A 24,039-nucleotide genomic window follows, 5' to 3' on the forward strand; every position below is an offset into this window, starting at 1 on the left:
TGGGTGGCATCACTGACTTGATGGACATGAGTTTGAGTAAGCTCTGGGAGTAGGTGATGGACAGGGAAGCCTGGCGTGCTGCAGTCCACGGGATTGCAAAGAATTGGACATGACTGAGCAACCAAACTGACTGATTTTCATTCAGATAATGATAATCAAGCCATTAGAGATACATGGCTTTATAACATGGTAGTTTTTATGTTAGTCAAATGTGAAATTTTCATTTATTTTTAAGGCTCAGTAATATTTCATTGTATACCACATCTGTCAAGTGCAGATGTTCTATGGGAAACAGTAGACACAGTCTCAGGCCCAGCGGGGTCACAGAAGGTGGTGGAGGAAAATAGTCTGTCCTGGTCACTGAGATGCCAGGAGTTGAAGTGCAGCTACTTTTGGCAAATCACAGGTGTCTGCACAAAAGCAAAACCTGCTCTGCTTCCAGTGTGTCTATACTTTTCACCTACCACAGTAAAAACAAAAATATGAACAACAAACTTTGCACCCTGAGATAAATCAGAGTCACCCTTACTGGTCTGATTTCCCAACTAATAAAATGTTGAATATTTTCAACAATCCTAGACTCCTCCCAAAATAGTTTTATCTCCAATTTTTTCTGTGTTGTTGGCTGGAGATTGTCAGGAGCATTGTGAATATAGCTGTCTTATGAACAAGTTGTTGCTTTCTTATCTTAAAGGGATAATGTAAACTTCGTAACCTTGGTAATACTGTGAATTTTTTGCTTTAAGTCCTTCTTATGTTTTTTATTTGATGAACCAGTCCTTCTAAAGTCTGATTCCCTTGCTGTCTTTGAAGGTGCATTTTTCTTTCCTTTTCTAAATTCTTCTTTCTCTGGGTATTCCTTTGACATCTGTCATGTCTGGATCAGCTAAAATGCAAAAGCTCAAAGATGTTCAGTATTGATTTATGTTATTAGGTTACAATAAAAAATATTGATTTTGAAGTACTTTTAGACTTAGGAGAGGTGGCAAAAATAGTATGATGAGTTCCCATATATTCTATATTCAGCTTCCCCTAATGATAACATTTTACATAAACTACAATTCATTATCAAACCAGGAAACTGATATTGGTATTAACTCAATTACAGACTTTATTTAGATTTTACCAGTTTTTATATGCACTCTTTTTTTTTCAGGTATATAATTCTACAAAATATTATCACATGTGTAGATTTGTGTAAACACTGACATATTTAGGAGACAAAATTATTTCATTGCCATAAAAGAAATTCTGTGACTTCACCCGTTTATAATTAGTCATACTCTCCTTAAAACTTAACGCTTGACAAATAATGATTTGTTCTTTATAACTTTGTCATTTCGAGACATACATTTTATATGTATGGAATCATACATATAAACTTTTTTAATAAGATTTTTTTTCTTTTTAAAATTTATTTTTGATCGCACTGGGTCTTCATTGCTGCTCACAGGCTTTCTCTAGTTGCGACAGATGGGGGCTACTCTTCCTTTTCGTGCATGGGCTCCTCATCTCGGTGGCTTCTCTTGCTGTGGAGCACAGACTCTAGATGTACGGGCTTCAGTAGCTGCATCACTCGGGCTTTGTAGTTGCAGCTTATGGGCTCTAGGGCACACGGGCACAGTGGCTGTGCCACATAGGCTTACTCTGCAGCATGTGGAGTCTTCCCAGGCCAGAGATTGAACCTGTGTCCCTTGCATTGGCTGGTAGGTTACTATCCACTGTACCACCAGGGAAGTCCCATATAAGCTTTTGAGTTTTTTTTCACTTAGAATAATGCATTTATGATCCTCAAGTTGTTATACATATCAATATGTCATTTTCTTACTGAAAGGTATTTCATTGTGTTATATACTGTACTGCAGCTTATTTAGCCATTTGCCTGTTGAAACATATTCGGGTTGTTTCCAGTTTTTGGCTATTACATAGAGCTGCTATGGACATTTGTGTAGTTTTTTTGTGTATAAAAATAAGTTTTATTTCTCTTGGTTTGGGTGAGAGTCTTATAAACTGTATTTGCAATTGTATAAATTGTAAAAATTTATAAATTGTATAAAATTACTGATGTTAAGTAGTGCTTCTTGAATTGTCCTGGGTGAATGTGAAAAGAGGTAACTTAATATATTAAGTGATACACTTAAGCCAAGCAAAGTCAAATGACGTGGCATTTGGTGCTATTAATTGTTGACAGTATTTCAAACAGAGTCAAGTTCTAAGAGAACTGAGTTCTCACAAAACACATGTAGACAAACCTGCCAAACTCAAGAGCATTTGTCTGAAAGCCTCAGTACATTGCTATGTTGTGAAGAGTGACTTTGTTCCAGCAGAAAAACGTCATCCATTTCATTATATTAAAACAGTTGTTCATTTGGATTTTTATTGGTTTCATAGTTTGTTTTTATTTCATTTATAATTAAAAAACATTTTTATAGCTCTGGACCAGCATATAATCAGCTCAGCTAAAACCAGTATAGCATATACAATTTAGTAGTGGTGTTGGTACTGAATAAAGTCAAAGTGAGGAGGGAAGGGGACAGGGCACAACCTTTAAAAGAATGATGTAGCCATTGAGGATATGACAAAAACTGTTTAGAAGAATTAAGTCCAAGGTAGTGGGTGATTTGACTTCCTGTACACCGTGAGCCTCGTTATACACTCATTGTAATACAAGTTCAGTTCAGTTGCTTAGTCATGTCTGACTCTTTGCGACCCCATGGACTGCAGCACGCCAGGCTTCCCTGTCCATCACCAACTCCCAGAGCTTACTCAAACTCATGTCCATTGAGTCAGTGATGCCATCCAACCATCTCTGCCTCTGTCATCCCCTTCTCCTGCCTTCAATTTTTCCCAGCATCAGGGTCTTTTTTAGTGAGTCAGTTCTTTGCATCAGGTGGCCAAAGTATTGGAGCGTCAGCATCAGTCCTTCCAATGAATATTCAGGACTGATTTCCTTTAGGATGGACTGACTAGTTGGATCTCCTTGCAGTCCAAGGGACTCTCAAGAGTCTTCTCCAACACCACAGTTCAAAAGCATCAATTCTTCAGCGCTCAGCTTTCTTTATAGTCCAACTCTCACATCCATACATGACTACTGGAAAACCATAGCTTTGTAATACAAAAGCATATACTAAATACAAACCCACAGGTACCTGGAAGTTCTGGGGCAGACTGTAAAAGTCCAAAATGTGGGTGATGTCCCAGTTCCTAGAAATCCCCACACCTTTCCCCAAGCAGTTGAAGTAATCCTTCTACTCATTTGTTGTTTAGTCACTAAGTTTGTATCTGACTCCTTGTGACCCCATGGACTGTAGCTTGCCAGGCTCCCCTCTCCATGGGATTTCCCAGGCAAGACAACTGGAGTGGGTTGCCATTTCCTTCTTTGGGGGATCTTCCCAACCCAGGGATTGAACCCCGTCTCCTGCATTGACAATTTTTTTTTCTTTAATTTAATTTAATTTTTTAATTTTACAATATTGTATTGGTTTTGCCATATATCAAAATGAATCTGCCACAGGTATACACGTGTTCCCTATCCTGAACCCTCCTCACACCTCCCTCCCCATGCATTGACAATTTGTATGGTTGTGAGAGTTAGACCATAAAGAAGGCAGTGCTGAAGAATTGATGCTTTTGAATTGTGGTGCTAGAGAAGACTCTTGAGAATATCTTGGACTGCAAAGAGATCAAACCAGTCAACCTGAAGGGAAATCAACCCTGAATATTCATTGGAGGGATTGATGCTGAAGCTGAAGTTCCAACACTTTGGCCATCTGATGAGAAGAACTAACTCATTTGAAAAGCCCCTGATGCTGGGAAAGACCCTGGTAAAGACCCTGGAAGGACTCATTGGTAAAGATCCTGATGCTGGGAAAGGCAAAAGGAGAAGGGGGCAGAGGATGAGATCGTTAGATAGCATTGCTGAATTTGAGCAAACTCTGGAAGATAGTGAAGGATAGGGGAGCCTGGCATGCTACAGTCCATGGGGTCACAAAGAATCAGACATGACTTAGCGAATGAACAACAACAACTGCATTGGCAGGTGGATTCTTAACACCGAGCCACCAGGGAAGCCCTCTCAGTCATTAGCTTATGAAGTTACCCAGCCCAGAAAATCTAACTGTCCCATATTTCCAGGCAGCTCTCACCTTCTGAGATGGGCCACATTCTGCCTATGGAACATACAGCTTGCTCTTGAATCCTTTCTTGCCTGAAGCCAGGGACCCTCATTCTTTGGCCTGTCCCAGGAACTCATCCAAGACCTGGATGAGTGACCTCTCACATTTTCCTGCAACCTCTTTACAAAGGATATTGATAAATATACTTCTTACCTATCACTTTGCCTCTTGCTGAATTCCTTCTGTGCTGAGGCATAAAGAACCTGAGCTTCAATATGTTTGGAGGCAAGTTGTGTGGTTTCTGTTGGAAGAGTGTAGTTTCAAGTTTCATCCAAGGTGTGTGGTTTTAAAAGGAATACATAAAGACATCGGTATTAAAAAAATATGGATGGGTATTTATGCCATGTTTTACATTTGTATATATTAATATAGTTTGTATATAGGATTAGAGATTAAGAAAAAAAGGTGGCTTAAGCAAATGTAGAAAGTCTACTCTCTCATAAACATCTGAGCTAGTCAGTTGTCCAGTACTGTAGCATCGTCATCTGGAGACCCATTTTCCTACTAGTTTGCTCCCCTTGCCTTCTCCTAGATTGGTGCTTCTCAAAATTTAATGTAAATATGAATCACTTGGGGATATATATATATATATATATATATTTTTTTTTTTTTTTTTTTTTTTTTTTTTTTTTTTTTCTCACTGCACTGCTTGGCTTGAAGTTTCTTAGTTCCCTAACCAGAGATTGAACCTGGGCCCTTGGCAGTCAGAGCACAGAGCACATTGAACCACCAGGGAATTCCCTGGAGATCTTATTTAACTATAGAATCAACCTCAGTAGGTCTGGTTCGGGCTGATTCTGCACTTCCACAAACTCCCAGGTGATGCTGACGTTGCTGGTCACACAGAGCACATGTGAGCAGTTAGGTCCAGGGGTATTGCCTTCATTCACATGGCTGAAGCTGGTTTGTCACCATTTCTCTGAATTTCCAGCCTGTGGGAAGGAGTAGAGAGGAAGAAAAGGGGCAAGTAGCTTCCTTATGAGAACATGACCCAGAAGATGTAGACGTTCTTTCCAGGTACTTCTCACTGGCCAGAATGTGGTCATTTGATCCCTCAGTTGCAAGGGAGGCTGGGGAATGTAGGCTCGAGGTAAAATTTGAAGAATTCTATTAACTAAGAGCAAGATGGTGAGAACAAATATTAGGGAATTATAAACAGTGTCTGCCATGATATTTAAAGAGAATTTAAGTCAAGACAGGATCTGTGAAAATATTTCTCCTTTTATGCTACTTATATGTGAGAAATACTAGTCTGAAGTATAATCTAAAGTATATACTTCCTTTAGCACTCATGCAAGAATTTTTCATAATCTGCCCCTTGTCTACTTTTTCAGTGATCATACCCTTTGTGCCGGTTCTTTTGAATGATTTGCTTTTGCCTGAAGAAACACATTCTTACACCCCTATGTCTTTGCACATGGTATTTCCTTTGTCCTTCCACATCATCCATCTGTATCCTAATTTAAGCTCGTTGGCAAAGCTGTATTGCTGAACAAGAGAAGCTTAGGCAGGGGTTTTGAGAATTCTTTTTTAAAAGAATTTTTTGTTACTTTTATGTACAGAAAGCTCAGTGGTGCATACTCAGCCCAGTTTGGTGGCCAGCTCTTTGGCCTTCGCCTCTTCCAGCTTGGTGATGAGAGCCACTGACTTTGGCTCCAAGACATTGCCTCCCCACTGACGGTGGATCTCATCATATCTGTCGTTGTAATTGGTCCTGATGGCTTCCACCAGCTTAGCCAGGGCACTCTTGTCCTCCGAGTTGACTTGTGTGAAGGCCACAGTGGTGCAGGTCTTCCTGTGGATCAGGCGCTCCAGCCGGGCCTTCCCCTTGATGATGCAGTAGGGAACCCCCATCTTTGAGCACAGGAGGACCATGTCATGCGCAGTTACCACCAGCTGAGCATTCTTGTTCTCCACCAAGGTGGTGACAGTGTTGACCCCTGCGCGAAGGACAGGTGGCCTCTTGGTGGGCAGTTTGCTGGCAGTTTTCTTCTCCTCTTGGGCCAGCAACCTCTGCTTTGTCTCTTGCTTCGTCTCTGGACTGTACTTGTGGGTCAGCTTAAGTAGTTGAGTAGCTGTTTGTCGGTCCAAGGCCTGGGTGAGTTGGTTAATTGCAGGAAGCACTTTCAGCCGCTTATAGAGAATAGCCCTTTGCTGCTGCAGCTGGATGTAGCGGGGCCATTTGACGAAGCAGGTGAGGACCCTTTTGAGTTGGATAACCTGTCCAATGCCAAAATTCTTGGGCCTTTTCTCGAAAAGGGGGTTGACCACCTTCTTGGCCTCCTGCTTCTTCACCACAGTGGAAGCCAGGGCCACCTTCTTCCCCTTGGCCTTCTTTCCCTTCAGCATCTTGAAGGGCTGGCAGAGAGACAGAGAATTTTTTTTTTTTTTTAAACAGAGACACCCCCTTCAAGAGAGAATGGATAGATAAGCAGAGATGATTATTTGTTTGAAACTTCTCAAACCTTCTGTTCTACTGATGAGAGCTATGAGCTCACCTTCACACTTGAAAGGCACAGCTCCAGGTTGTAGACCCTGTCTATCCTCCAACCCCCCTGCAACATGAGGGGAAGGCCCACAGAGTTAAAGTGTGTTTTTGCTATATAGAGATTCTATGACAAACCTAGGAGTGAAATGGCTTGGATTCTATTGGAAGATGTTATTGACTCATTGGGAAGCCTTCAGATACTCAATGTAATTAACTCCCTTACAGAATGCTATTTTTTTTAAAACTTAGGCTGGAATATGTATCAGGCTAAGATTTTCTTTCATTTGAGAATATTTTACAGTTGCCTACTGGTCATCAAAATTGAGTGTGTGCATATATTCTAGAAGAGATATAAAATTCCTTTAGTTTTTTTTTTTGTTTATATTTCTAGTTAGAATAGAATTCTCAAGAAAATTTTCCTAGATGCAACTATACTTCATGATATTTCTTTGAGGGAAACAACAAATCAACAAAAACTTCCCATAAAATTTAAAGAACTCACTGCATTGAAAATATTTTTATTTGGCTGTACTGGGTCTTGGTTGCAGCCTGTGGGATATTTAGTTGCTAGTTGAAGTATGTGGGGTCTTAGTTCCCTCACCAGGATAGAACCTGTGCCCCCTGCAGTGGAAGCACAGAGTCCTAACCACTGGATTGCCAGGGAAGTCTCTTATTTCTATTTTTATGTATTTTATCCTTGTTATATCAGGAGCTCATCATTGTTCTTTATTTTTTAATGATGATATACTTAATGTTTTATATACTTTTTTCCAATGGCCTCATTGATTCATTTACCAAGTAGATCTACTGGTTGAATTAAAAATGTAATATCATACATGAATGAAAATGTAATATCTTAAAATACTCTGGGCTTCCCTGGTGGTTCAGATGGTAAAGAATCTGCCTGCAATGTGAGAGATCCAGGTTCTATCCTTGGGTTCGGAAGATCCCTTGGAGAAGGGAATAGCAACCCATTCCAGTATTTTTGCCTGGAAAAATCCCATGGACAGAGGAGCCTGGTGGGCTACAGTCCATGGGGTTGCAGAGTCGGACATGACTGAAGCAACTTAGCATGACGTATCAAGAGTATAGCCCCTGGCATCTAGGAGCTACTGATTTAAAGGCAGACAAAAACAATGGCAACAAAAAAGTGATGTTCAAACTGGGCTACAGGAAATGCTTTTATGCTAGTCCAGTGTTTGTCCTCTTCACTCCATGTCTTCAGGTTGCCCCTTTGGCGTCTTTCAGCAGAGTTGTACATCACAGTGTGGACTCCCTGGTGGTAGTACTGGACCAGCAGTGTCTCCCTGGTCTTCCACGTGGAGAATGATGGATAGGAAAGGGAGCTGAGGTGTTTTCCTATACGTTCTCTCTGGGGTAGTGCAAAAGAGAGAAAGTGGGTTTGAAACCTAAGGTAAGATTTTGGCCTCTCTTGGCCTCAGTTTTTCATCTGTAAAATGGGGATGATAATACTTGCCTTATAAGATGATGTCATGATTATATGGGAAAAAAAAAAAAAAAAAAAAGGAAGGGTGAAAACACTTACAGCAGAGCCAGGCATGAAGTAGTTGGAGTTTGTCTCTTGCTCCTCTTTGTAAACCTCTCTAGCACACTCAGAACAGTGTGTTTCTCTCTGGAAAAAGGCTATATTAGTTGTTAAGCTGCTCCAGTGACCCAGTCGATAGACTAAGAATTATGGTCCCCGGAGTCAATCGACCTATTGTTATTAAATTGCCTTGGCCCTGTCAGTTTCTGGAGTTGTCATTTTGCACTGTAATTGATTTACAGTTTTCTTCCTACCCTTCTCTTGCAGATGTAGGCACTAGATGGCGCCATTTTACCAAGTATTAATGGCTTTCACACATGGCATAACTTGTTCTTCCACTTGTCCAAGGCTAAAAAAAAAAAGGACAGTTTTTACAGTCTGCTTCAGCATAGCCACATATTCCAGGACATCAAAGAAATCCCTTTACAATTCTGTATTTCCTTCATTTATAATAGGGAATGTGTGATGCTTAGAAATCACCCAGAAGTTCACATATTTGATTTGGTTTAGGGGACAGAGAAAATTTGGAGTAGATTAAAAGGGAAATGATAAATTTGATTGGAATGGGAAAATGAAATGTTTGAGGAGGCGTCACATAAACATGGATTACTTTGTTTAAAGAATGGATAAGTAATCTCATGGTAGACTCTAACAATGAAGTGCTTCTGGGGAAAAGGCTAAGCAACTGTTACCCTCCAAGAATAGAACAAGGGGAAATGGGCTTCATGACCACAGGAGAGAGAGAAGTTAATCACAAGAAAGGATTTTTGGAACCAAGAATATGTCTCATCAGAATGAAGAAAATTGTCAAAGCTTTCTTTATTAATGTGAAAAATAAATTAGTCATGGTCTCAACATGATTATTTTGAGGATTACTTGCAGTCCTGCTAGAAGATAGAGGAATGTTTTATCCTTTATTGTGGTGATTATTTGAAACCTGACATGTGTAGCCTAGGGTGATGCTCATTGCAGTCTATTGGCACAGGCTAGGACTGGATATGACTTAACAGGAGAGCAGTGATTTCAAAAGTGTCCCATTTTTATATGTCTGTTACACACACACACACACACACACACATGCTACATTTTTTTCTTGGTTTCTAAAATACCTCAGAGCTGGATGAGAGGGAAGGCAATGATCATAGGAAAAAAGTATCAGATGTCTTCCTTGACACTCATTTTAAAAATTATTTTTTATTTTTTAAAAACTTTTAATCTTATATTGGGGTATAGCCGATTAACAATGTTGTGATAGTTTCAGATGGACAGCAAAGGGACTCAGCCATACATATACATGTATCCATTCTCCCCACAAATTCCCCTCCCATCCTGGTTGCCATGTAACACTGAGCAGAGTTCCTTGTGCTATACAGTATTGACACTTATTTTTTTGAAACTCTCATTTGTTACTTATCCTATGATTGTTCAGACTGTGGGTTTTTTGTTTGTTTGTTAGTCCTTATTTACACTTGTAATAGCTGATTGATCAATATGAGTACATATTCATGATTGCACACCAAGTCCACATGAGGGCACCAATTTTTATTTTATTAACTTTCTGCAGAGATTTGTCCAACAGTCCATCTAGAGAGTCACCCTGGGTGATCTCCTTTTCTCCTCTCTTGCCCCACAAAATTGGTAGTCTTCCCTCCAGGGTTCCAGTTTCACCCTGGAGAAATAGCACTTGACTTTTCAGGTCCTTCAGATTTCTTAGGGCAAATAAAATATAAGATAATAAAACTCTCCATTGCTGATAGTGACTGGCCCTCATTGCTTAGCTTAGCTATATTATGCTAGCAATACTTTATCTTTTCAAAGATTATTTAGCAGGAAGGGCTGAGGTGGAGATATAGAGAAGGTGTTAGTGATGGAAGATTGGGATGAGGTGGAAAAAAAAAAAAAATCCAGTCCAGCAGTTTTTTCCCTTGCTGATTATAGATGTAATATATGTTCATTGTAGAAACTTTGGAAAAAACACAGACTAATGTAAAAAAGAAAGCAAAATCATTCTATTCTTTTCTACTACTTATAGATGACAAAAATTAGTATTTTGAAATATTTCCTTCCATGTAACTACAGGAATTTGGAAAAACTGAGCCAACTATTTGTAGAAAGCTGGTGTAGAAGATCACTGAAGGGTTGAAAGGTGAATTTTTTAAAAAAAGTTTATAGGAGTATAGTTGATTTATAATGTTGTGTAAGTTTTAGGTGTACAGCAAAGTGATTTTTTTATGCATATACATATATTCATTCTTTTTTAGGTTCTTTTCTCATATAGGTTATCACAGAATATTGATAGAGTTCCCTGTGCTATACAGTCCTTGTTAGTTATCTATCTTATATATAGTAGTGTGTGTATATTAATCCAAGCTCCTGATTTATGCCTCCCCCACGGTTTCTCCTTTGGTAACCATAAGTTTGTTTTCAATATCTGTAAGTACCTCTGTTTTATGAATAAGCTCATTTGTATTATTTTTTAAAATTGGATTCCACATGTGGGTGATAGCATATGATACTTGCCTTTCTTTAGCTTGATAATCTCTAGGTCCATTTATGTTGCTGCAAATGGCATTGGTTCAGTCTTTTTCATGCCTGAATAATACTCCTTGTATATGTATTTATGTGTGTGTTCCACATCTTTCTTTTAAATTTTATTTAATTAAAATTTTTTTGACCATGCTATGTGGCTTATGGAATCTTTGTTCCCTGACCAGAGGCTGAGCATATAATAATGCTAATACTGGTATATTAACCTGGGATTGGGTTTTGAGAGTGATGGCCTGGGAGCCTATAGATTATAGAGTTAGATAAGGCAAGAGTTTGCTACAATGAATATACTTGCCTGTGGTTCAGGATTTAATGTTCTGGCAAGGACTCTTGAAGCCACTCTCTGTACAGTGCTGGATGGCCCCTGGAAGCTTGGAAAGAGTGATGACCACCACATTGCAGGAGATAGAAAGGCCAGAACTACCTCGGCATAGTATCAAGCAAGGGATCAAAGTCTCAGAGCAGTGAGCATATGTGCCAGTTATCAGCTTATTATCTCTTAGCTCCAAATCCACTTTTTTTTTTTTTTACCTTGTGATTTTGGAGCTGGACCAGGTAATCATTTTTTATTTGTCATCTGGTACAATATTAGGCTTTCACAATGGAGGGTGCTGGAGGGATACTGCACAGCATAGGTGAGGATGGAGCTTCTCTTTCTGGTTTCGGCATGCTTTTTTTCTTTTTCTTTTTTCCCTGCTGGTGTGGCTACTTAACAGTGGGCAGAGGCCCGTTGGTACTCACTCCCCTACAAGTTGCTGCAGGAATCCAGCAGGCTGTTTGCTGTGAACTAGCTCCAGGTCACTCAGTAAACTTTACAGGTAAGGATAGGAGGGTGACTGGTAATCAGAATGTTTTGGTCCACAGGGTTCTCTCCCACAGAAGCCAAGTGATCATGGTGTAATCATGAAAGAAAGGGATGGGCATTCTTCTAGAATATTGCTACATTCATATAGCAGAAAGCCACAACAATACAAACTCCACAGCTGCTGGTCAGCAACCTGATTTGAGTTGCCACAATGGAGAGTCATGGCCATTCACCCATTTTCCAGACTGAGCCAGTTCACAGACTCAGAGTTCCTTGATTGAAGGGCAGCTGGGTCACTGTGGGAAGGACTTTGTATTGTTGCCACAAGTATATTCTGTAAATCTTCTCTCAAGGCTTCTCACCAGTCCTAATGGGACTGGTGCCTATCTGCTAGAATAAATGTGCATTGAGTAAAAGACCTCTGGGTTTTACTAGATACTGGCTCTGTACTAATCCTAATTTCCTGGGAAGTAAAATGCTAGAGATGGTGACTGTAGCCATGAAATTAAAAGACGCTTACTCCTTGGAAGCAAAGTTATGACCAACCTAGATAGCATATTCAAAAGCAGAGACATTCCTTTGCCAACAAAGGTTCGTCTAGTCAAGGCTATGGTTTTTCCTGTGGTCATGTATGGATGTGAGAGTTGGACTGTGAAGAAGGCTGAGTGCCGAAGAATTGATGCTTTTGAGAAAAAGTGGTGTTGGAGAGGACTCTTGAGAGTCCCTTGGCCTGCAAGGAGATCCAACCAGTCCATTCTGAAGGAGATCAGCCCTGGGATTTCTTTGGAAGGAATGATGCTAAAGCTGAAACTCCAGTACTTTGGCCACCTCATGCGAAGAGTTGACTCATTGGAAAAGCCTCTGATGCTGGGAGGGATTGGGGGCAGGAGGAGAAGGGGACGACAGAGGATGAGATGGCTGGATGGCATCACTGACTCAATGGACGTGAGTCTCAGTGAACTCCCGGAGTTGGTGATGGACAGGGAGGCCTGGCGTGCTGAGATTCATGGGGTCGCAAAGAGTCAGACACGACTGAGCAACTGATCTGATCTGATCTCTGAAAATGCTAGCAAGGTCTGGTAGTCAAAAGTGGGGGCTTATGGTGGTCAGATGACAAATGGAAGCTAACTCACAATGGCTCCTGTTGATTCATGGACCTTTCCTGTGGTTGTTTTCCCATCTCCTGAATGTAATATTGAAATATACACTAATGGCAACTGCCGGAATACCTATACTGGCTATGTTACCCAGCAGGCAAGAAACCTAAACCAGCAGTAGCTAGCCAAAGGGAGAGGGATCTAGAATTAACGATAGAGAATCATAAATGGATGGTATCAGTTATAGCTTCAGGACCAACTGTAGCGGTAGAGACTATGATTTGTCATACTAACTTCCTTCTGTAAAAAGAATCATACAACTAATAAGAATAATGATAAATTATAGAGCTCATATATTCTTACACTATTCTAGGTGCTTCACATTTATAAAGTCAATCTTCAAAAAAGTCTATGAAGTTGGTAGTTATAGTTTTACAGATAAACAAACTGAGACCTAAGTTGTAACTTAATGATTGCGAATTGAGAGGGATGTGGATGATAGAATACTTTTAGCATGGAATAATCCAAAAAGAACTCATAATATACTTTTGATCCTTTGCTTCAAGGTGGATTGTATGAATAGCAGATTTGGTGATGGGTGGGTGGATGCAAAGAGAACAAGTGTTCCAGGTAGAGGGAATGGAATAAACAGATGTGCAGAGGGAGCAAATAGAGATGTATTCTGGCTGAGTAATATATACAGGAGTTTGGTTAGAGAGCAAGACTGGTGATGGGAAGGAAAGGGAGATAAAATTTTAAAAGTAGAACTGGGTCATCCTGAGTAGAGTTCTGAAGTCAAGTTAAATTTTTTGAATTTTATTTTTGGCAATTACAGGGAATGACAGGATTTTTAAGGACATATGTGACATGATCATAGTGCTCTCTAGAAGGGTGGTTTCCAAATATCAGGTGGTAAAACTAATCATGTTCTGGCTGCCTAAGAATTATTTGGTTCCTGAGGGACATTTGCTCTTGTTAAAAACATTCGTAAGATGTTGATTTACCCCCGAATGTCTTTGATATTTGCAAGACCATTTGGTTCTGTCCAAAACATTTATAAGATATTTGGTCTATGCCAAAGGCCCTTGATATTTGGTCCTGTCCAAACTGTAATGGACCAACTATATTCATGGATGCTTTGGATAGACCAAGCCTCTGTGTGGATCACAACAAACTGTGGAAAGTTCTTAAAGAGATAGGAATACCAGACCACCTGACCTGCCTCTTGAGAAATCTATATGCAGGTCAGGAAGCAACAGTTAGAACTGGACATAGTACAACAGACTGGTTCCACATAGGAAAAGGAGTATGTCAAGGCTGTATATTGTCACCCTGCTTATTTAACTTATATGCAGAGTACATCATGAGAAACGCTGGGCTGGATGAAGTGCAAGCTGGTATCAAGATTTCTGGGAGAAAGATCAATAACCTCAGATATGCAGATGATACCACCCTTATGGTAGAAAGCAAAGAACTAAAGAGCCTCTTGATGAAAGTGAAAAAGGAGAGTGAAAAAGTTGGCTTAAGGCTCAACATTCAGAAAATGAAGATCATGGCATCTGGTCCCATCACATCATGGGAAATAGATGGGGAAACAGTGTCAGACTTTATTTTTTGGGCTCCAAAATCACTGCAGATGGTGACTGCAGCCACGAAATTAAAAGACGCTTACTCCTTGGAAGAAAAGTTATGACCAACCTAGACAGCATATTAAAAAACAGAGACATCACTTTGCCAACAAAGGTCTGTCTAGTCAAGTCTATGGTTTTTCTAGTAGTCATGTATTGATATGAGAGTTGGACTATAAAGAAAGCTGAGTGCCAAAGAATTGATGCTTTTGAATTGTGGTATTGGAGAAGGCTCTTGAGAGAGTCCCTTAGACTGCAAGGAGATCCAACCAGTTCATCCTAAAGGAAATCAGTCCTGAATATTGATTGGAAGGACTGATGCTAAAGTTGAAACTCCAATACTTTGGCCATCTGATGTGAAAAACTGACTCATTTGAAAAGACCCTGATGGCTGGGAAAGATTGAAGGCAGGAGGAGAAGGGGAAGACAGAGGATGAGATGGTTGAATGGCATCACTGACTCAATGGACTTGAGTTTGAGTAAACTCTGGGAGTTAGTGATGGGCAGGGCCGCCTGGTGTGCTGCAGTCCGTGGGGTCCCAAAGAGTCGGACACGACTGAGCAACTGAACTGAACTGAAGCTTCAAGGTTCTTCTGGCACAGACAACTTGTCTTATGAGCCAAATATCTCATTGGGCTTTTTGGATTGAACAAAATGTCTGCTAACCATTTGGAGACATTTAAATAATACAGACCTCTGGGACATGCCTGAGGAATGACCAAGCATAATGTCTCCATTGACTGTCTTTTCCCTTCTCCCTGTGGCCAGGTTCTGCTTCCACTTTTAACTGAAGGTCCCAATTTTTCTTGCCCCTTCACATTTATTTGTGATATCAGTTAACTGTGACTTCTGGTAATGTACCTAGTTTGTCTGAGGTTATTCAACTCAGGCCTCAAATGTTTGGCAACCTTAGCTTTTTTCTTTTTCTGCGATGTTGCTAATAAAGTCATAAAGATTAAAAAAACTGAGTCTTTCTGATAATTTTTTAAAAAGAGAACTTTTAGGTTTCTCTTTTTCCTTTTCTTTCCTAAGCTAAATAGTATCTGTCCTTTTAATGGTTTAACTTACGTCATGGTGTCAGACCTTTAGTATTCCATCAAGTTCTAGTTTGCATGTGATCCTCTGGGATGGTGGCGCTCAGAATGGCTTATAGTGCTTTAGATATTCTTTTTTAGAAATTAAAAAAAAATTTTAAAACTTTTTATTTTGTAATGGGGTATAACCAATCAACAATATTGTGGTAGTTTCAGGTGAGCAGCAAAGGGGACTCAGGCACACATATACATGTATCCCTTCTCTCCCAAGCTCTCTTCCCTTCCAGGCTTCTGCTCCAGATATTCTGATCCACACAGACTAGAGTAGGACCATTATCCTTCCTCCCCCAGACTAAACTGGACTCTAGGTTTCACAACTCAGATGCATTCGTAGCACAGCAGCTCCATCATTCTGCTGCTTCTTTTAAAGCCATCGCTGCTAAAGTCACTAAGACTTTCCCATTCTAGCTCTTTCTTATCTCTCTTTCAACAATTGTATGTGCAGTTGGTTCCTAAAGAGTTACTAGGGAACTGGGCTCACTACTTTAGCCAATTATTATCCCATCTAGTTTTTTGGTGATGGGCAATTTAGTGTAATATTGCCACAGTTGTGATTCCATCTTTTGCTCTCATTTTTTTTTGCTTAAAAAAATGAGCACAAAATGCTTTCTTAAAAAACACGCTAGATTTGGTTATATTCCTATACTTTCCCCCCATAAAAGTAAAAAGCAAACTGTTTTGTTTTGTCATCAGTCACAAAGAATAAGAACTTTAAAAATGGAATTTGGCTTTGTTCTTTAGCTGACAGGAATGTGTCCTGGTCATTAGCTTTTTAAAATTTTGGATAGGTAGACACAGAAAAGAAACTTGGAACTGAGGTTGGTAAAAATGTGATAATGTATTCTTCAAAAGAAATTAAGATATAATGCATATACCATAAAAGTCATCCTTCAAAGTATATAATTCAGGGGTTTTTTAGTATAGGGTTGGCCAAAAAGTTTGTTTGGGGGAAAACCCAAACAAACTTTTTGGCCAACCTAATATATTCACAAGGTTGTGAAAACTGTCGCCACTAATTCCAGAACATTTCCATTACCTCCAAAGAAATTTTGTACCAGTTAATAATCACTATATAAGCCTCTTTGTCCCCAGCCCCACTGGATTCTGACTTCCTGTATTATCTATAGATCCCTGGGACACACCTGTGAGCCTGGCACTCTGAGAGCTGACTGGCACAGGTTTTCATTGGCAGCCTAAATTGTGCAGAGGAGAATCTTGCATTTACAGTGTCCCAACTCTTCGTCTATTCAACTATACTGGATTCTTAGGAAGAGAGGAACTCGTTTTTGACAGAAAATGAGAATTTTGTTCAACATCATCTCTTCCACCTGGGCTTCAGCTTTTTCAATATTTATGCTTCTCTTTACAGCCAGATGCCCATTCTCTTTAAAGAAAAGAATCAAAATAGAAGTTGAGCAGTTCTACTTTCTCTATGATCTGCTAACATCGCACCATAATCTCTATTTGACAGATTTACATCTTCCATGTTCCTGCCCCAAACAAAATCATACAAAAATCTTACTTTTCTTTACTGTCTTTTGCATCATTTGTGCATTCTGGGGGTTTCTCTAGTGGCTCAGCTTGTAAATAATCCACCTGCGATGTGGGAGACCTGGGTTTGATCCCTGGGTTGGGAAGATCCCCTGGAGAAGGGAACTAAGGGAAGGGAACCCACTCCAGTATTCTGGCCTGGAGAATTCCATGGACTGTATAGTCCTTGGGGTCACAAAGAATCAGACACGACTGAGTGACTTTGACTTTCACTTTCTATGCATGCTGGGCTTCAGCCTTCCTGACACAATTCCCATTTGATCTGTGCCAAATTTTGCATGTAATTTTGACCATGGGTCCCTTGACCCCGTCTGTGGTATGTATATTCTAAACCTGAACTTTCTAGGACATTATATATGTGGGCACATTGATCCTTGCTCTCTTTTTTTCTTTCCAGGAATAATTTCTGGAAGTTAGGTCTGATTTTTATTGTTGAAAGTCCCATCCTTCCTGCAAAATCTCCCCTTGTAGGACCACAGACTGTGGACCCACAGCTATGTTTTCTTCCTGCCATAGGGCAAGAGGGCTTGCCTCTGACTCTATCAGCAATCCTTTCCATAATGGTCATCACTCCAGGATGACAAAATCCCTTGCTCCCCAAGGTTCCTGTTACTTCATCCTCAGCAAAATTCTCCATGTTGGTCCAGAAGAGTAGTAGTAGTCTCATTATATCCTCCACCTCTGAGAGATCATACTGTCAGGTTGGATTTGTCAGATGTACCTTCATAAATGGACTTGGACATTACCTTTCTAAGACATTTGTAGTATGTGATCATTTGTTCTTTTATGAACGTTCAGGAAGTGTAACTTCTATAAATCGACTTGAGAGCATCGATGAAAGGAAGGGAGGAAGCTTGTATCCTGAGCTGATGGACAGCAGGGCCACATAGACATATACTTTGTTTCTCCAGAAGATGATGCTATTTTAATCACTACTTTTTGGGAGTTGTTAGGTAATTTATTTACTTTTCCACACAGATAGATGATTAGGTTGGAATTCTAGCGTTACTGTAACTGTATGACTTTGGGAAAATTACCTATCCTTTCTAAGTTTAGTTTTCTTTGTAGAATGAGAATAAGAATGCCTAGCTCATAGTATCTGTCATAGATTAAAGACGTCTGCAATATTTTTGAACACTCCTCCCACTGAGAGGTAAAATCTATGTCTCTGCTCCTTAAATCTGGGCTCTATGGTTGCTAGACCAATAGGATATAGCAGAAGTGACAATGTGCCAGTTTCTAGTATAAGAGACTGGCAACTTCTACTTCCCCTTTATAGGAAAAATTTCTCTAAGTGTGCTGAGCTACCAATGGCATTGAAACATGTGTAATATTATGTATGAAATGAGTTGCCAGTCCAGGTTCGATGCACGATACTGGATGCTTGGGGCTGGTGCACTGGGATGACCCAGAGGGATGGTATGGGGAGGGAGGAGGGAGGAGGGTTCAGGATGGGGAACACATGTATACCTGTGGCGGATTCATTTTGATATTTGGCAAAACTAATACAATTTTGTAAAGTTTAAAAAGAAAATAAAATTAAAAAAAAAAAAGTGGAAAAAAAAAAAAAAAAAAAAAAAAAGAAGTCCATATACCCTGAGACCAGCATGCTGGGGCCTCAGTGTAAGACAGTCCTAGCTGAACTCAACCTTCTAGCCATCTCCACCAAGGCTATAAACATGCAAATGAAGCCATCAAGGACCTTCCAACCAGCCCATCAGCTGAATACCACCCAGTGACTCATTGATGGCAGTTGATTTCATGTGGAACAAAGGCATTGTCCAACTGAGTCTTGATTGAATTCTTGACTCACAGATTCATGAAATATAATGATGAATATATACATCATTAACTTAAGACAATAACTTATTGTCTTAAGTTATTCAGCGTATGGTGTGATAGAAAATTAGAATTTGGTACCTGGAAGTGGGGTGCTTCTCTACTAAAACCATAAAATGTACGGCTTTGGGACTAGGCAGTAAGCAGAAGCTAGAAGGCCTTGAGGAGCCTATTGATAAAATCTGGAAGACCATTGAAGATAAAAGCTGGTGAATCCTAGAAGGAGGGAGAAATTTGGTTTTGGAGGTTGGAAAAAATGTGATCCTTGTATAATGGAGGAAAGTTAGACAATATTGTTGTCTGCAGTAATGTGGGAAAATAGAACAACCTGACCAACTGGTGGTTTGGCTGAGATTTACTGGCAGCATACTGAAGGGGCCAGTTGGTTTCTTTGGGCCACTGATAATAAGGTATGGATGTGCTGTGCTTCATCGCTCAGTCATGTTTGGCTCTCTGCAACCCCATGGACTGTAGCCTGCCAGGCTCCTCTGTCCATGGGGATTCTCCAGGCAAGAATACTGAAGTGAGTTGCCATGCCCTCCTCCAGGGGATCTTCCCAACCCAGGGATCAAACCCAGGTCTTGCGCATTTCAGGTGGATTCTTTACTGACTGAGCCACCAAAGTTTTGGATGGAGAGACTTAAGTGTGAAAAAAAAAAAAAGAACTTTTGTGGTATTCAAACAATTTTTAAAGGAACTATAAGGACTTGGGATTTAATGGGTTTGAAAATAAAACTTTCTCATTTCCTTCCTCTCCATTGGCAAAGACCTTTGAAGTAAGATCATATAAATAATATGGCTGTAAGACCCTTTGTTAATCTTCTAGAAAGATTTAAAAATATGTCTAGAACTAGAAAAAAGGCTTCTAATTATTCAGCCCAAGGCAGAATAATTATGAATCACTCTGATTCAGCCCAAGGCAGAGAATTAAAGAGATTAAATATATTTAAAGATATTAAAGAGATTTGTTGATGTGGCTTTTATTTAATGAAGTACATTCCAGTGAAATTCATAGAAATCCCACAAAGTTTTTAAGAGAATTGAATTGATGGACACTCCATCAACTTTGACTGAAAGGAACAAAGATAATTCAAAATAAAAAGAGCTCTTAAATTTCAGTGGGCAAGAAGCTATTAAAAAGGCTACTGTACTACAACCACAGGCTAGTTCTTATAAAAAAGGCAACTTGGTTCAGAGCTTGGAATCAAGCAATGTGGAACACAAGTCCTAGGGAACATGACTGGACCCTAACCCGGGCACTGATGATGTTTGCACGCTAAGTTGCTTCAGTTGTGTCTGACTCTTTGCGACCCTATGGAGCATAGCCTGCCAGACTCCTCTGTCCATGGGATTCTCCAAGACAGAATACTGGAGTGGGTTGCTATGTTCTCCTCCAGGGGATCTTCCCAGCCCAGGGATAGAACCTGTGTCTCTTATCTCCCCTGTGTTGGCAGGTGGATTCTTTACTATTAGTGACACTGGAAAGTCCATGTTTAACATAATCGTATATTATTTAGAATTATGGCCTTTATTGGGCTTCCCAGGTGGCACCAGTGGTAAAGAACCCATCTGCCAATGCAGGCAACATTGGAGATGTGAGTTTAATCCCTGGGTCAGGAAGATTCTCTGGTAACTCATTCCAGTATTTTTGCCTGGAGAATCCCATGGACAGAGGAACCTGGTGGGCTACAGTCCATGGGGTTGCAAAGAGTCAGACATGACTAAAGTCAGACATGCACATGGCTTTTACAGATTTATGTTTGCGATAGCTTGATAGATGCAAGATGCTTTTAGTCTTTAAAGCATATCCTAAAGGCTTCCCTGGTGGTTCAGTGGATAAGGAATCTGCTTGCAATGCTGGAGACACAGGAGACATGGGTTTGATCCCTGGGTCAGGAAGATCCCTTAAGAGAAAGAAATGGCAACCCACTCCAGTATTCTTGCCTGAAAAATCCCATGGACAGAGGAGCCTGATGGGCTACAGTCCAAAGGGTTGCAAAGAGTCAGGCATGACTGAGTGATTGTTTTTTGAATAGACTCTCAATTCCATTCATACCTGTGTAACTGGGGGCCTTCATCTCAATTGCAGGTCCCACAATTTGCATTGGTGTGACCCTTAGAAGTGAGTATACTTGCTGTTGGCTTGAAATCTCATCTAAAATGTCTTTTTAGTGTGCAGCAAATATGACTGATGGAGAATCTAAATGCTGTAATTCTCAAGATCTAGATTACGTATGGAATCTGATGTTTTATATGTCAGTAATCTTTCATCAAACTTTATTAAAAAAATTTTTTTTTAATTTATTGGAGTATGGGTGATTTACAATGTCGTGATAGTTTCAAGTGTACAGTACATTGATTCAGTTATACATACACATATATTAATTCTTTCTGAGATTCTTTTCTCGTACAGGTTATCACAGAATATTGAGTAGAGTTCCCTGTGCTATACAGTAGGTCCTTGTTGGTTCTTTATCTTATATATAGTCGTGTGTGTATGTTAATTCCAAACTCCTGATTTATCCCTCCCCCGCTATGTTTCCCCTTTGGTAACCACAAGTTTGTTTATAAAGTCTATAAGTCTGTTTCTGTTGTATAAATAAGTTCATTTGTATCATTTAAAAATATTGATTCCTCTTTCATGGAACTTTAGAGCAAGTCAGGGCAGGAATAAGAGTAGGGAAGACTGAAAAGCTTGAAGAAAAATAAGAGTTAATTGAATCACACAGTTAGAAAATTGTAGGAAAATGCTTGTTGAGCTTTTCTGATCTTTAGAAAGAAAAATAAATAATGAAAACTGACAATAAAGACATGAAGAGCTAATTTTTAATTTCAATTTGTCTTTCTGAATGATACCTCTTTGGTCTTTTATGAAGGATAAATTACATTTGAAATGAAATCTTTTAAATGAGTCATCTTTTGGGTAGTTATTTTACACACCTTTAAAATGCATTTTGCTTCTTTGCAGGGGGTGGACTAGAAAGATGAATTCTGAAGTTGAGAAGAAAATAATTTCAGGAGGTAATGGATGAACTTGGGTCTGGAAGATTAATCAGGGCAGTTGCAAGAGAGTGCCAAATGCATAACGGGAGTAGAACTAAATATCTGATTGTAATTAAAACTTTAGGTTTCTAATGGCTGCATGAAAGATATTTTAATAAACGTGAAATGCACTTTCTAAATGGCACGCTAACTTTTAATGACTTGGGTGTTTTGTTTGATTAGTAACCTGGACTGTTAAATTAAAGCCAACTGCAAGTGCATGATAAAATATTGATGGTTTCAGGCAAATGAATTGGGGGAGTTATGCTTGACAGATTTTTTGTATCATTAAGGATTTTAACTGGTGGAAAATATATATTGCTGGTGCTTAAAGATAGTTAAAGAGGATCTTCTTGTTTATATGACCTCGTTTTAATTTTACAGTAATAATAAGGAGGAAATCTGAATTATTCACAGATGGTTGGTCAAGAGAGGTCACTTAATTAAAATAGTGTTATTTTAATTACACCTGTTTCACATTCCTGGAATAGGAAATTAAATATTTTGAAGCATTTGATTATTTCTGTTTCACAGACTACCTGGACTTTTGCTGACTCTTGTGAAGGCCTGAGATTGTTCTGTGTAAGGCCTTTACTACTTGTTAGTAGAAAGTTTTGCTTTTAGAATCAGGACTTTAAAAAGAATGTCTATATGTATCAGAGTCACTTTGCTGTAGAGCAGAGATTGACACAACAATATAAATAAACTATGCTTCAGTTTTTTTAAAAAAAGCTTTTTTAAAAAAAATCCGAATTGAAAAAAACTTTTTTCAGTAATAGGTTTAGAAATAATTCAAGAAGATTTACACACACACATACACATATATTCACACCTATATTCTTTTAAATGCAGGACAATTCTTAGGAGGATATATTAGAAGATATTAATATAAAGCATGGTTACTTCTAGGGAGTCAGACTGGGGATTCAAAAGGTTGGGAGATTTTATTTCTTATTCTTTTTGGAAAATAGAGTCTGTTTTGCAAGGAAATTGCCTTAGTTTTATAAAAAAAATTTCTCTTTGAAATCCAGATTTAGCTTTTAACAATTCAACTGTTCTTTTTCATGCCTCTTTCCCCATAACAGAGAATTTTCTTGATTCTGTCAGATGATGTGGTTGATTTTAAGGCGCTTTCTCCCCTCCTTCTATTCCTCTAACCATTCATCCATCCTCACATATTTAGCATTCAATGTCTCTGACTGCTTTTTACAGCCTAAGTCAAGTAACTCTTTGAAACAGACCTGCATTCTCAGTGTGGCTCTCTAGGATTTGTCTCTGATATGACTTGAGCTGTGGGAAGACAGGAAAAAGGTGAAACTTTGAGAAGAAGGAGGAATTTTGCAAAGGATATTAGGACAGCGATGCGGGGTGGCCTAGGTTCTGCATGCCTAGATATTACCTTTTGTAGAAGAAAACCACATGTGTCTCCTCAATTATTGAGAGGTGTAAAGTGCCAGAAGGACATCTGGAGGGGAAACAGTGGAATGGCCTTTTCTTTTTCTTTTTTTAGGGTTGCCGTGTAACACCACTTAAAATCTACAATTTATGATTACCATTATTTCATAACAGAAAAGACATTTTACCACACATACAAAATAGAAAAACAACCTCCTCCCTACTAATTCTCCTAAAACAAATGGAGAAGGACCTTTTCATAAAGAAAGGTGCCAGCCCTTCCCAGGGTGCTGGCCTCTGGGTGCTTCCATAGGCTGTTTGACGTTGAAAGGATAGGGAGATTGTTGGACACACACACACACACACACACACACACACTTCTGTCCTATGCTTGCTCCTCAAATGACTGAACCTCCAGGTATTGCTGCTGCTGCTGCTAAGTCACTTCAGTCATGTCCGACTCTGTGCGACCCCATAGATGGCAGCCCACCAGGCTCCCCTGTCCCTGGGATTCTCCAGGCAAGAACACTGGAGTGGGTTGCCATTGCCTTCTCCCAAGGGATTGAAGAATATGAAATTAACTCAAGTTTTCCATTTACTTTTTGCTCTGAGTTTCTAGTTTTTACACCTTTCTGGGCCTCTCAACTATGAAAAGAAGATACATATTCTGTTGTTCAGAATAATAAACAAATGTTCAACTACTGTATTAAAGTGTGGTAAATTTTTTTTTACCACTCCGAACGAATTGTAGTTGGAGTTATTTTTGAGTTAGCTAATTTTCATATTAATAAATGGTAAATGGTAGTAGTACCAATAATAACAAACTACAATT

The 24,039-nt window shown here is 39.4% G+C and overlaps 1 protein-coding gene and 1 long non-coding RNA gene across 2 annotated transcripts in view; one reads left to right on the forward strand and one right to left on the reverse strand.

Moving 5' to 3' along the window:
* The window catches only part of LOC123330865, a 41,085-nt gene that overhangs the window by 15,956 nt on the left and 1,090 nt on the right, over positions 1–24,039 (forward strand). The window contains exon 3 of the long non-coding RNA XR_006547108.2: positions 21,739–21,791. This is a non-coding gene — a long non-coding RNA (uncharacterized LOC123330865). The remainder of the gene's footprint in view (positions 1–21,738; positions 21,792–24,039) is intronic.
* On the reverse strand, positions 5,757–6,524 carry LOC102401496 (60S ribosomal protein L7a-like). Its single transcript, XM_044933243.2, has one exon. The coding sequence runs from the start codon at positions 6,522–6,524 to the stop codon at positions 5,757–5,759; it is 768 nt and encodes a 255-aa protein (XP_044789178.2).

Source organism: Bubalus bubalis, chromosome 20 (assembly GCF_019923935.1).
Source record: "Bubalus bubalis isolate 160015118507 breed Murrah chromosome 20, NDDB_SH_1, whole genome shotgun sequence".
NCBI lineage: Eukaryota > Metazoa > Chordata > Mammalia > Artiodactyla > Bovidae > Bubalus > Bubalus bubalis.

Coding starts and splice junctions, on each gene's coding strand:
- LOC102401496 (XM_044933243.2), bottom strand. CDS start 6,524: ATGCTGAAGGGAAAGAAGGCCAAGGGGAAGAAGGTGGCCCTGGCTTCC.